This window comes from Mobula birostris, chromosome 3 (genome assembly GCF_030028105.1).
Source record: "Mobula birostris isolate sMobBir1 chromosome 3, sMobBir1.hap1, whole genome shotgun sequence".
Lineage (NCBI taxonomy): Eukaryota > Metazoa > Chordata > Chondrichthyes > Myliobatiformes > Myliobatidae > Mobula > Mobula birostris.
Genome location: NC_092372.1, coordinates 31,468,575 through 31,483,259, shown reverse-complemented (window position 1 = coordinate 31,483,259; position 14,685 = coordinate 31,468,575). Strand labels below are relative to the sequence as shown.

The following is a 14,685-nucleotide window of genomic DNA, read 5'->3' as shown; positions in this document are numbered from 1 at the left end:
AAGGCAAATGCAATGTTATCATTCATTTCCGGAGGACTAGAATACAAAAGCAGGGGTGTAATGCTGAGACTTTATAAGGCATTGGTCAGACTGTACTTGGAATACCATGAGGGGTTTTGGGCTTCTCATCTAAAAGATATGCTGTCATTGGAGAAGGTCCAGAAGATGTTCACAGGAATGGTACCAGAGGATTGGAGGGAAGCGAATGTTGTCCCCTTATTCAAAAAAGGTAGTAGGGATAGTCCGGGTAATTATAGACCAGTGAGCCTTACGTCTGTGGTGGGAAAGCTGTTGGAAAAGATTCTTAGAGATAGAATCTATAGACATTTAGAGAATCATGGTCTGATCAGGGACAGTCAGCATGGCTTTGTGAAGAGCAGATCGTGTCTAACAAGCCTGATAGAGTTCTTTGAGGAGGTGACCAGGCATATAGGTGAGAGTAGTGCAGTGGATGTGATCTATGTGGATTTTAGTAAGGCATTTGACAAGGTTCCACATGGTAGGCTTACTCAGAAAGTTAGAAGGCATGGGATCCAGGGAAGTTTGGCCAGGTGGATTCAGAATTGGCTTGCCTGCAGAAGGCAGAGGGTCGTGGTGGAGGGAGTACATTCAGATTGGAGGATTGTGACTAGTGGTGTCCCACAAGGATCTGTTCTGGGACCTCTACTTTTCGTGATTTTTATTAATGACCTGGATGTAGGGGTAGAAGGGTGGGTTGGCAAGTTTGCAGACGACACAAAGGTTGGTGGTGTTGTAGATAGTGTAGAGGATTGTCAAAGATTGCAGAGAGACATCGATAGAATGCAGAAGTGGGCTGAGAAGTGGCAGATGGAGTTCAACCCAGAGAAGTGTGAGGTGGTACACTTTGGAAGGACAAACTCCAAGGCAGAGTACAAAGTAAATGGCAGGATACTTGGTAGTGTGGAGAAGCAGAGGGATCTCAGGGTACATGTCCACAGATCCCTGAAAGTTGCCTCACAGGTGGATAGGGTAGTTAAGAAAGCTTCTGGGGTGTTAGCTTTCATAAGTCGAGGGATAGAATTTAAGAGTCACGATGTAATGATGCAGCTCTATAAAACTCTAATTAGGCCACACTTGGGGTACTGTGTCCAGTTCTGGTCACCTCACTATAGGAAGGATGTGGAAGCATTGGAAAGGGTACAGAGGAGATTTACCAGGATGCTGCCTGGTTTAGAAAGTATGCATTATGATCAGAGATTAAGGGAGCTAGGGCTTTACTCTTTGGAGAGAAGGAGGATGAGAGGAGACATGATAGAGGTGTACAAGATATTAAAAGGAATAGATAGAGTGGATAGCCAGTGCCTCTTCCCCAGGGCACCACTGCTCAATACAAGAGGACATGGCTTTAAGTTAAGGGGTGGGAAGTTCAAGGGGGATATTAGAGGAAGGTTTTTTACTCAGAGAGTGGTTGGTGCGTGGAATGCACTGCCTGAGTCAGTGGTGGAGGCAGATACATTAGTGAAGTTTAAGAGACTACTAGACAGGTATATGGAGGAATATAAGGTGGAGGCTTATATGGGAGGCAGGGTTTGAAGGTCGGCACAACATTGTGGGCCGAAGGGCCTGTACTGTGCTGTACAATTCTATGTTCATGAGAATTATCCAGGGAATAAAAGGGTTAATACATGAGGAGCATTTAGTTCTGAGCCCGTTCCCGCCAGAGTTTAGAAGAATCAAAGGGGATGTCATTCAAACCTATCAAATATAGAAATGTCTGATTAAAGGGCACAGCCTCAAAATTGAGGGACTGCCATTTAGAACAAGGGTGAGGAAAAATTTCTTTAGCCAGAGGGTGGTAAGTCCATGGAATTTACTGTCACAGATGGCTTTGCAGGCTATGTTGCTGGATACAGTATATTTAAGGCAGAGTTTGAGGTCCTTGATTAATCAGGGCATCAAACATTACAGTGAGAAGGGAGGAGAATGGGGTTGAGAGAGATAATAAATCAGCCATGATGGAATGACAGAGAAGACTCAATGGGCTGAATAGCCTAATTCTGCTCCTACTGTATGTCTTATGGTCTTGTAGTGTCCCCTTGTCCTTACCACCCCCCAAGCCTTTGTATGTAGAATAACATTCTCCGTAATGTCTGTCACCTATCCCACCACTGATAACATCCTTCCCTCCCCCACCCCTATTCTCCACTTTCTGTGGGGATTACTCCTTGTCCATTCATGCTTCTCCACTGTTCTCCCTCCTTGCACTTATCCCTGCAAACTGGACAACTGCTACACCTACACCCCCTCCCTCACCAACATTCATGGCCCTAAACAGTCCTTTCAGGTGAGGGGCAGTTCACATGCGAACCTGTTCAATATCTGGTGCTCCCAGTGCACCTCCTCCACCACAGTGAGATCCGACGTAGATTGGGGGACTGTTTTGTTGTGCCCCTTTACTCCATCCACCACGAAAGGTAGGATCTTCCAGTGGCTGCTCATTTCAATTCAACTTCCTATTCCCATTTCGATGTTTATAGCCATGGCCTCCTCTACTGCCACAATAAGGCCATACTCAGGTTGGAGAAACAGCACCTCATATTCCGTCCAGTTGTCCCCAACCTGATAGAATGAGTATTGATTTCTCCAATTTTCAGAAATTTCTCCCCTTCCCCCTTCTCTTTTTCCAATCCCCTTCCACTTATCACCTCCCAGTTTCTTACTTCACACCCCCCCTCACACCACCTAACTTCCTCCCTCATCTGTTTTCCCCTATCATCTGTCAGCTTGTACAGTGCTCCTTCCCCCTCCCCCTAACACCTTACTTTGGCTTCTCTCCCCTTCCCTTCCAGTCCTGATGAAGGGTTTCGGATTGAAATGTCAATTGTTTACTCCTCTTCATAGATGCTGCATGACTTGCTGAGTTCCTCCAGCATTTTATGCATATTACTCAGGCTATTGTAGGATCTTGTTCTGAAAGTAAGGGTATTTCTGAAGTGTAAAAATCATACATTGAACCAACAGTGCTTAAAGTGATTGCCCCAAAGTAAAAGCTTTTTTATTTACAATATTAGCAACAGAAAATGCATGGATGTCTTTCATTTTTAAAAGTCAAAAACAAAGCTTCACAAGTACACATTGCTATTGATAATCTTCAAATGCCTTGTTTGCATAACTTTTTTTTCTGAAAAAAAATCCATCCAAGCTTTCCGTCCATACACATGGGAAAACTCATGCTACTAATATTCTCTTAGAATATTCATAAAATGACAGATATCAAACATATCACGAGATTTATTTACTCACACCCTGCAGCTGCTCACGTTTCAGGCAGGGCAACAGCCACATAGATTTGTTTGAATTGCAAAATTCCTTACAGTTTATGAATAATTATGCAAGTATGAGATTCTATCACACAATGAAATTGTGGCACAGCCAAACTTCATTCATATGGAAGATATAGCAGAAATCCTATCCCAAATCTGAGGCATGGACCTACTTAATGCATCAATAGATCTTCATAGACACACTTCAGCCAAAGAAGATAAAACATCCTGAGGCAGAGTTTGAAAAGAGGGAGCCAAAGTTCTTGAGGAAACCAAGAAGAACATGAAACCTGTTGCAGTGTTCACTTACACCTATACAGAAGGTGCACATAGTTTGTGTGAGCAAGACTTTATCAGGGGCTTTTGCAGCAGAGCAGCTTGAGACCTAATGCTTTTGATAGACTACCGAAGTGCCATCACGTGCTTTGTCAATCCTTGTTTTAGTTTCCACTCCAATTTACAACTACCTCATCACGACGAGTACCAACTGCATTTATGTAGCACTCCAGCACAGTGAAAGGGCTCAAGGAGTATAACAGTGATATCAAGCATGAAAGAAAGGGACGAGGAGGGGCACCAGAGGGAGGAGATGGGCAGATGAGGAAAAGTGAAGGTTTGTGAGGGGAACATGGCACAAAGCTGATACAAAAATAGAGGGCAATGTAGGATGGGAAGGTTAGATCTTAAAGTCGGTTATAAGATCAGTACAACATCTTGGGCTGAAGGGCCTGTACTGTGCTGTAGTGTTCTATGTTCTAAACTTTACATTGAGCTACAGGGGAGAGAGGACCATCAGGGTAAATTGCCAAAGGCTCAGTCAGAGAGAATAAGCAGCCTTTTACAGAAGATAGATGGAAAGCAAAAGGTGGACATTTGTAGAGTTTGGGACCAAAGCCAATATATGTGCACTTGGCTTGGCCCCAAACTCTGTAACAATTAATATAAAGAGGAGATAAGTGGCCAGAGCTTGGGGATCAATGAAGTCCAGGAGACATGAGGTTGCCAGGACGGAGTGTTGGAAGTGTCCGGGTCTATTGAGATATTTGAAAACAAGGATGAAATTTTCAAATCATAGGGCACCACGGTAGCATTAGCACAATGCTATTATAGCTCAAGGTGTTTCAGAGTTCAGAGTTCAATTCCAGTACCATCTGTAAGGAATTTGTATGTTCTCCTGATAAACTGCATGGGTTTCCGTCAGCTGCGCTGGTTTCTTCCCGCAGCCCAAAGACATACTGATTGGTAGTTTAGTTGGTCATTGTTAAATAGGTGGGTTGCTGAGTTGGGCTAGAAGGGCTTGTTCTGCTCAGTATCTCTAAATAAATAAATAAAGTTGGAGCAGGAGTAAACCTGACTAAATACATATAGGTGAACGAGGCCAGGAGCAAGTTCTGATGGGAGCTGCAGTCATTTTAAGTAGCATCCATTCATTCAAAGTTGGAGGCCAGTGGGGCAAGCATCAGAATGTTCAAGATGGGAGATACCAACCACACGGTGAGGGTGGTAGAGGCAGATGCAATAGGAAAATTTAAGAGATTCTTGGATTGGCAAATTGAAGAAAGAAAAATGGACAGCTATGTAGGAGGGAAGGGTTAGATTAATCTTGGAGTAGGTTAAAAGGTCAGCACAACATTGGGAGCCAAATAGCCTGCTCTGTACTGTCCTGTCTATATTCTATGAGATTATTTAACCTGACATTCTGAAAGGGAGTTGGGTGATGACTAGTATAATGGAAGCAGTGTTGAGTGGCAGGCAGCGTGCCCTGTTCACAAATTGGGTTTAGATTTAGCATGGAGGAGACAGGAGAGAAAACAGAGGATGAGAACAAATTCTAGGGTTATTAAATGTTGGTCAAAACATGCATAAATTGCAGCTCTTCATTCCCACATCAGAGGAAGTTCTCTGATATCCTAAAAGGAATACATTCTGAAAGAACGAAGATAAGTAAGATAGAGCCAGAGAGTCACACAAGTTTAGTAAAAAAAATCAATGACAATTAGAAGAATGTCAAAACTAATGAAAAGTATTGAAAACACATGTAATAATTACAACTGAAGATTTAGTCCTAGATTTTTATATCTCATCTCCCAGGAATTTCATTGAAAATCACATTGGCAACTTCCCTGTATACACTAACTATTCCCCATTCTACTTTATTACCAGTCTCAAACTTTCAGTTGCCTCCAGTTGATCATGCTGGTGGTATAACACATCTAGTATTCATTGTTCAAAACTGTGAGGGCCAAAACCTTTGTCTTCAGTCTACAAAGTCTGAGATCCAGGTGGAAGAAAGTTGATGAGAATGGAATCAAGGATATTGGAATTGGGCAAGAAAGTGAGATCAAATATCAGATCAATCATATTTTTACTGGAAAATGGATCAGAGGTGTTTACGAACAGCACCTCTTTTTCCTTCTGTTCTGTATTTTTATCCCTCTTCCTAATGATTAAATGAAATCATCAGCGTTGCTCTCAGTCATGGCATCTGATGCTCAGTTCACCTCTGATCTCCTCTCCTCACTATCAACTACATCCAGTCCCTTAGATCAGTGGTCCCCAACCACCGGGTAAAGCATGCAAAGCATGTGCTACCGGGCCACGAGGAAACGATACGATTTGGCGATATGAAACGATATGAGTCAAGCTGCACCTTTCCTCATTCCCTGTCACGCACTGTTGAACTTGAACACCTCCCCACCCCCCACCCGCAGTCGTCCGGTCCGCTAGAATATTGTCAATATTAAACCAGTCCGTGATGCAAAAAAGGTTGGGGACCCCTGCTTCCTGCTGATACCTTCATCCATGCCTTTGCTGTCTCTAGATTTAATTACTGACAATTGGATTCAGATGCTTTCATCTCAGACCTCCCTTTAATGTAAACTTTAACTCACTTAATGCCCTTTGGAATACATTTAAAATCAAGATACTTTATTCAGAACCTTTTAAAGCTTTCAGTCAATTGATATTTAATTGAATCTAGTTTATTTTAATAATTTATTCTTGTAATTATGATGTCAGTGATCACTAATATATTAGACATCTGCCTTTATTTACAGCTTGCATAGTGTACTACTGCCCAAACATGGGTTGTTTTTCATGCAAGTCTTTAATTAACTAATCATCTGAATCAATGGGAATTGGCTTGTAGAAATTATCAGTACATTAACATTTACCAAGAGTCCTGTCAACAATTAGTTGACACTAAATCCTGTTAAAGAACTGGAGCAAGGTTCTTAATAAAGTTCTTCTTGAAAAGAGGTTTAGCTAAAGATATATGTTCTTAAAATCTCCAGAATTTGTTCGTACGTTTTTGTTCAACCTAATATTGTGCATAATATCTGTGATGCTACTAATGGAGGGCATCTTTTCAATTGAAAGATATGGGTAGGTTGTTTTGTAATGTAGGAAGCCACAGCAAATATGTTAATGCATGGGAGAAGTTACACTTCTCTTCTAAAAAATATTCACATTCTACATGAAAACAAAATAATGAAAGTTATACATCAGTGGGTGCTTGAGTAGGCCAAGGCTTGGAAGCAATAGTATATTCCGTCTCAGCTCGAGGACGAACTGGCAGGACCAGCCCTGTCCTGCAGGCGTGCACTTCCCGTTGACCATGTATAGTGTGGCATTAATGGTGACAATGGAGTAGATTGTGACCCAGGTCATCCCGTGCTCTCAGCTGAAGGAGGAAGCATAGCAGTGGGTGGCAGCAGTGGGGACCTGAGGGATAAAATGGGAAGCATGTGTTAACTCCCTTCCTACAAGTGACAGATATTGCAAAAACTATCACATTTCAAAGAGAGATTTCTGATGGACGATCATCAGTAAAGAAGTTAAAAAATATCATAATAATATTGGTTACTTGCAGTCGAAAATGTAGGTGTAAATTAAATACAAAACAGCATACTTGTCCATGCAGTTAAAAGGGGTGTAGGTACTGCTATTCCAGAGTGCACCACAAAACCTGGTAAACATGCTTGGTTGATTAAATTTTGCTTGTTCATGAGCATTACTCATCTGGCCAAGGAGCTTACTTAGATATAGTAACAGAGGTAGCATGCTAAGCATTCTGCAAACATCAAGTGTGTGCATCAGGTACTTAACAGAATTACACAGAAAAGGAGCAAAGGGTTTTATTGTTCATTATTTTATTGCCAGTATCTGCCTTGATTTAATATTCTGTGAAGAATATGACATCAGTTTACAGAAAATAAAATCGTTTACAAAGACATTTACACATCTTCAAGGTCCACAGATATGAAAAATGCAACAATGCAGTATATAGATAATATAAAACTGACCAATTCATTTTGAATAAAATGTATTTAAAAACTATCTACAGTTTATGAATATTAACTCAAGATGACCTTTAAATAAATATCACATTATATGCAGATATTTCTAACTTACGCCAGTATTTACCGTCATACTATATGGCACCTTGCATTTGCACTTAAGAACCATATCTATCAAATCTCATTTTTCCCAGTATTCTCATATCATTCCACCTTAAAACACACATTACTTTCATCTTTAATTACATACTGAAACAGCAGCTTACAATCTAAACATTGACAGCACTGGCAAATGGATAATTAACTATTCATAGCATCAGTTGTTAACATTGTCTCTAGTGGTACATGCTAGAAGTGACAGAAATATATAAAAAAAACAAAAAAAAGTCAGTTCAGTAAATATTTACTCATTTCAAAACAATGATCTTGCTTGAAGAAAGTCTGTTGCAAAAGTTCATACAACGAATTTGTTATTCAATTGCAGTATCACACATATCAAATATTAAGAGGACGTCTCATTGTGTTTTTTCATAATGAGCTTCCATTTTAAAAAGGCAGTTTTAATTCTCTTACAGCTGGGTTGGGAGTTATGCAATACATTCTGAGCCATAATCGGATGTTTTTTCCACTGTTATGAGTATATATATACATATATATATATGTATATACATATATATATACACACACACACATATATATATACATATATAATATGTATATTCATTTCTTTTGTCAACATGTGTTACCAATTTCCGATTTTACACAAGCTTTACTGGGAACATTCCTATATGATTTTATATTCTCAGGTGCCGACTAAAATACAAATAGCAGCATCTAAATAATCAATTTGCATAATAACATATTATTTTCAAGAACCTTTTTAAAACAGGCCTGAAAGTCTTAATTGATCAAATACTGTACAGGTATATTTATTATATTTAATATGTACATGATTTGTTTAAAATATTAGCAATTCCTTAACAATTATATTTTAGAAAAAAAGTTGACTTATTTGCAGTCCTTTATTTGAAAACAATATCCTAAAAGTTTTATAGATACATAATTTTTGCTGGTCAAAGATGAAAGACTTAATTCACTGTATAGTTTATGTAGTTTAATTCCAACTGAACCCTAACATTTCACTACTGCTTTCAAAGGTGGAGTGTTCATAATGCCAACAATTTGTGTGTAAGAAAAATGATCTGAGCTTATCAGTGAGCAAATCACTGTTTATAGTCTTAAGAATATAACATGGCAATAACTTTCCAAGATTAATAATTTTGAAGAGCTTTGGTGATTAAAGTCATTACATAAGTGCAAGCTATTGTCAGTATTCTATCACAGAAGCTTTAAAAATTATCTCTGAAAAAAAAAGCAAGTTGTTTTAAAGCAGCTAGGAGCAGCACAGTTCCAGGTAGCATTCTCTAGTGTAAGCAGTAATTGGAAAATTCAAACTGCGGTGTTGTACAAGTGAAATAGGAAACAGTCATGCACAGATGCTTATGCAGCCAGGGGGTCAAATTTTCTTTCACAACAGTAGTGAATGAATGTTAATGCTTGTACCAAATTCTTCTACTACTATTTCAATGAAGACATGTACCAAATTAAAGCAAACAGATTGATGAACAGCTATGTGAAATGCATCAGATGTTCACAGAATAGCATCAGCAAATGTAATCTTTAACCTACTGATTTAATTCACCACAGCTTTTTTAAAAATTTACAACTGTTACCATGAAACAGTAATGTTTAATACCACACCTCTAAGATTAATCCCTATCTCTGTAGTGTTCAAATATTTCCATTTTTAGGCAAATGGGACAGATCCCATTAAATGTATATTAGGATAAATGATCATATACAAAATATCTTCTTTCGAAGGTTCTCTTCAGTTGCCAGTGTGAGTCACTGTTGACCTAATGGAACAGGCTGAATCACATTTTATAAGCTTCACAGAGATGCCGCTTCCAGTAGCATGCAGCAATGTAATAAATGATATTTTCCTGAGTTTTCCAAAGCTAAAGGAACTGTGACAAATTAATAGCTTATGCTTCAAAAGAATTGATTTCATATTAGCCATTCTTTTTTGCAGTGACACCTTTGGTAAACTCCCCTAAGACTGAAAGTTTATAAAGGAACATTTGGTTCTACTGTTTAAGCTGCTGATAGACTGGATCGAACAGAATCTTCTCGCAAGTGGTGGTGCTTACCAGGTTCAGCTTCATGCACTGGAGCTCGTCTCTCAACAGTTATCCTATATTTCTTCCTGCAAAGAAAGGGTAGCAAGGTTGCAAAGTTTACTTTATGCACAAGTGGTTTATTTTGCATCTTAACAAGGAGATATTGGCAACAACAAACAATCTGCGGGAGGAACTCAGCAGGCTGAGTGGTATCTGTGCGTGAAAGTAAATTGTCAATGTTTCGGTTTGAAGATCTGCATCATCTGAACTGTCAACAATTCTTATTCCATCCACACATGCTGTTCGATCGACTGAGATGCTCCAGCAGATTGCTTGTTGCTCCAGAATTCAGCAGCTGTGGTCCCTCGTGTCTCAGCACGGCTGATGATAAAGGATCACATTCTCTTTCAGGTTGTATACTTTCAGCATTGTCCCAGATACAATGAGCATCATCTAATATTTTAATAGATAATAATTATGCCTATAAATGCAGATCTAAATTCCCCATTTCATCTTCATGCTCTTCTGTCTCATGTCCAGTTACTGAAAATACACCTGGCGACGTACTAGCCCAACTTTGAGGCATTAATGACAGTGAAGCATACAGCTTCAGATGATCGTTGTCAATTTTGTGAAACTGACAGTACGTCTGAAGTTAATAAGAATCCTATGCCTGAAGTCTAAAAAGCTTTGAAAGAAATATCTTAAAATAAATATCTTGATTTATCTAAAAATTCTACATGTATCCCTGAAGAAACATGGCAAAGATTCGTGGGTGCTCACTCTGTGACAAAAAACTTGATGACTTATACGAGATTATTCAGAATGAAAATTTGCACCAAAATGTCTAGGTTTTAAAGATGTGTTTTACTCAACAATGCCAAGCAACTATTTTTTAGGCAATTCAAAGTCTAACATTTCTTTTCAAGGAAAGTAGAGTACGCTTCTTTGCACGTTATTCTAATGAACTCCTCTGCACAATCTACTGCAAAGTGCCACAATTTCAGAAGGTGGAGTCATGAATGTTTAATTGAGGAGTAAATGAAAATTTGAACTGAAGGACAAATCAAATTATAATTTTAAAGAATTTAAACCTGTAAGTTCGATTCAAATCTGGTCAGATTTCAGATTCTGATCAGCTTTCTGCAGCCAGTTTCAGATTGTTTGGGTTTAACATCTGTGCTATAAAAATGTGAAGCTGCATTTAGCTGAACCAGACAGTGAATTGTGTCTACAATTGTCAGAAGTCCAAACTGGACAAATTGGAATAATTCTAAACAGATCCATCTTAGTTTCTTTTCAGATCAATCTGAATTTGAAATGGCTTCAGAGAACATTCCAGAACAAATATTTGACAGTGTTTGTTTCTGATGTGCTAAACTTCTTTACTAGAACACTTCCAAAGTCAGTAAGGAATGCTACAGGACATGCCTAATTTATAGAGACGTTTCAAATTGTGTGGTTTCTTTTTTTTCCACATTTTTAAAATAATAGGGTAATTTTCCTGTGAAAACTTGTTGCAGGGAACTCGCCACTAACACATGTTGAAATACGCTGTCTGGTTCATTGTATTATGGTATAGTCAGGATTATCTGTCACAATCACGTTAGGAGAATTACTTCTTGATACTCAATAACAAAATGATTTACTATAGTGAAATATTTATTGCCATTTCAAATAAAGATTAATGAAAACAAGAAGAGTGTTTCCCTTTTCTCCACAGTATAGTTTCTTTGGTCATTAAGTGTGGTAACGTTGTTAACTGTATTCACTTAGATTTACTCTGCACATTATTCCCAACAGATTACAAAGCACATCCCTTTGAAATGTACTTATAATTTTGCAGAACAAGTCTTGAGGAAAACATTTCTCATTCCCCTCTCTTCCATAACTCTATCTTTTGATTCTGCATATTATAACCGACTAAACGGATGGCTTATAATCAAGTCACAGGTCTCTTATAAAGCTATCCTCACTCCAAATGCAAGGAGATAGGTGAAAATGATTGTAAAGCTCTTGCCACAAGCTGAACATCCGAATTAATCATGTTACCAAGTTAAAGAAATTGAATTTATATATTGTGTCGGAAACATCATAATTGATGTTGCTTTCCAGAAGACATATCATGATAAATGATTGATCTGCAAAACAAGAAAGCAGCATCCTTCATCAAGGACCCCCACCATCTAGGCCATGCTCTCTTCTCACTGCTGCCATCAGGAAGAAGGTACAGGAGCCTCAGAACACACACCACCAGGTTCAGGAACAGTTATTACCCTTCGACTATCAGGCTTCTGAACTAGAGCAGCCGACTTCACTCACTTCAACTCTGAACTGGTTCCAAAATCTATGGGCTCATTTTCAAATAATCTGCAATTTAGGATCGAGGTATTATTTATTTACTTTTTTAAAAATTATTTGCATTGTTTGTCTTCTTTTGCACATTGGTTGTTACATTGATTGTTTGCCAGACTTTGCGTATTTTTTCATTAATTCTATTGTACTTCTTTGTTTATATTGTGAAGACCTGCAAAAAATAAATCTCAAAATAGTTTATGGTGACACAAACATACTCAGATAATTAATTCACTTTGATCTTTGAAATGGTTGATCACAGATCTGCATGCATTAGTCAGCATTCTCCTGGTAAAGTGTACCCATTGCAGTAGGAAGGTCTTAGCTGCTGCTACGACAACTCCAAATTTCTTACTGAGTGATATTTGCAACCATCTCACAGTTGGCATCTGATGCTATGCAAGGGAGGTCACTGAACAACTCTATTTAAGAGAGCTAGCCATTGCAACTCTTTCTTGCAGTGCCTGAAGCAAGTCAATAGCTTTCCAAAGATTTCCAGTTTTCTCCTGGCTTAAAGTGGAGGCTTCCTGAATTGTGGGTCACAACCCCAAATAGGTTCACAGGATTAGCTGATTGTGCCTCACTCAGCAGACAATATTCTGCCTGCCACATAACCATCGACATCTGATCCCCAACTCTTTCATTGTTTAAAACAATCTGATTGCTCCCGCCACTTCACCGAGCTCCTGCTGTCAAAATGGTATTCTCCATTCTGCCTCTCTCTATACCTCACAACCTTAAGGCACAACCAGTCTGTGCATTTAGTCTGGCTAAACCCAGCAGCTGCACATATTAACGTGCATCTTCAGTTCCTGTTGATGCAGAATATGATGGCAGGGAGAAAGAGAAGTTGGGGGGGAGAGAGAGAGGGGAAGAGAGCGAGAGAGCGAGAGAGAAAGAGAGCAAGAGAGAGAGAATGAAGCTACAAGAGAGTGAACGAGTGAGACCTGGAGAAAGTGCAAGTCAAGGAAAGAGAATGTGAATAAATAGGAGCAGTGGGAGTTTGCAGATTAAATTTATTTGTCACATGCATATTGAAACATACAGTGAAATGCTTCATTTGCATCAACAAAGTCCAAGTATGTGCTGGGAGCAACCCACAAGTGTCACCATATTTCTGGTACCAACATAGCATGCCCACAATGTATTAAACCTAATTGTACATCTTTGGAATATGTGATGAAACTGGAGCAATCTGAGGAAACCCACACGATGACAGGGAAAATGTACAAACTCCTTACAGAGAGTGGCGGGAATCGAACCAGTGAAGTGAAATTTATCCTCTATGGGGATGGTGAATCTTTGGAATGTTCTTTCTCAAAGGCCAGTGGAATCAGAGTCTTTGTATATTTTTCAGGAAGAGGTGGACAAATTCTTGAGAAGCAAAGAAGCGAATGATTAGCTAGAGTAGGTAAGGATATGGTTACAATCAGATCAGCTATAATCACATTAGATACAGGAATACAAGTGAGAGGGGCTGTGGTTTACACCTAATTCACTTCACTGTAGAATGGTCATACATGTACAGTATACTGGGGATACTATTTTAAAAAAAGTCATAGTGTCATCCTTCAGATGAGTGTAAAGATTCCAAATCATTATTCATAAAAGTTATTTTTAATGTCTTGATTTTGGTGTAATTTGTCATTGAATATCAATTTCGAGACTGCACCTGCCGGCATAGAACCAGAAGGGATTCCATGCCTTCACTATCTAGTCGATGTGTGTACCGATACATAATGCATCATGCTGGTCTCTGATTCTTGCCCCGGCAGTGGTCGTGATCCTTCATAGTTACAACTGCAAAACAGCCTCCGCTTCCTGGCATTTTATAGAGCTTGTGTGGCTGTGTAATATTGTAGCCTTTAGGCTGTCCCTGTCACTTCCATTTTTAGGCCCTTGGCCTAAATCAGCACAACTGCAGGACCAGGAGAGTGGGAAGGCAAGTGGATGCCTCCATTTCCCAACACCTGTCCATTGCATCCTACCTGATGACTCAACTGTTTGGTACACTTAAACAGCCATATCTCAGCTGGACCAACCTAATACTCAACTGCAATGCATGATAATTGCCATTGGTCTTAATCTGGTTCATCAAATATTTTTGGCACTGTTGGAGACATTGAACCAATGATCATATAACCAAATTGTGGGTTCATTGCTAATAACCTCTTTGGCTACACTGAGATGGATTAGTTCAATTATAATGAACAAGTTTGCTAAAATACAGGGTATCTCACTCAACTGTTCACCTACAGAAAGTCCACTTACAAGTCTTCATTTTTCAAAACAGCAAGCATTCCTCAGCATTGTAACATTAAAACTGCTGAGTAGCTTAAGCATGAATAATTGGGAATACATCAGTGGGCATTCAGAGCGTATATTTGTTGGCTGAAGCAATGCTGGAGAAGTAATATGGAAATTGAGAACCTGAATTAAACCCTTGAATTAGAACATTCCAGCATGATATACCCAAGATTAAATATTTCCTTCTTAGTTGATTCCATTTTGTTTTGACACTTATAATCTTATTTCTAAAAGCATGACATCATGGCATGAATTATATCT

At 39.0% G+C, this 14,685-nt stretch overlaps 1 protein-coding gene across 3 annotated transcripts in view; it reads right to left on the bottom strand.

The window, feature by feature from the left end:
• Positions 1 to 2,985: 2,985 nt before the first annotated feature.
• npr3 (natriuretic peptide receptor 3) overlaps positions 2,986 to 14,685 on the bottom strand; it is an 88,850-nt gene continuing 77,150 nt past the window's right edge. For 2 of the 3 annotated variants that reach the window (XM_072252434.1, XM_072252435.1), the window contains exons 8-9: positions 9,793 to 9,848; positions 2,986 to 7,007 (exon numbers count right to left, since the gene is read on the bottom strand). In XM_072252434.1, the coding sequence (XP_072108535.1) occupies positions 6,916 to 7,007; positions 9,793 to 9,848 (148 nt within the window). In that variant the 3' untranslated portion in view covers positions 2,986 to 6,915. Of the gene's footprint in view, positions 7,008 to 7,418; positions 9,849 to 14,685 lie in introns of those variants that run through there. The other variant, XM_072252436.1, reaches the window with a different exon arrangement.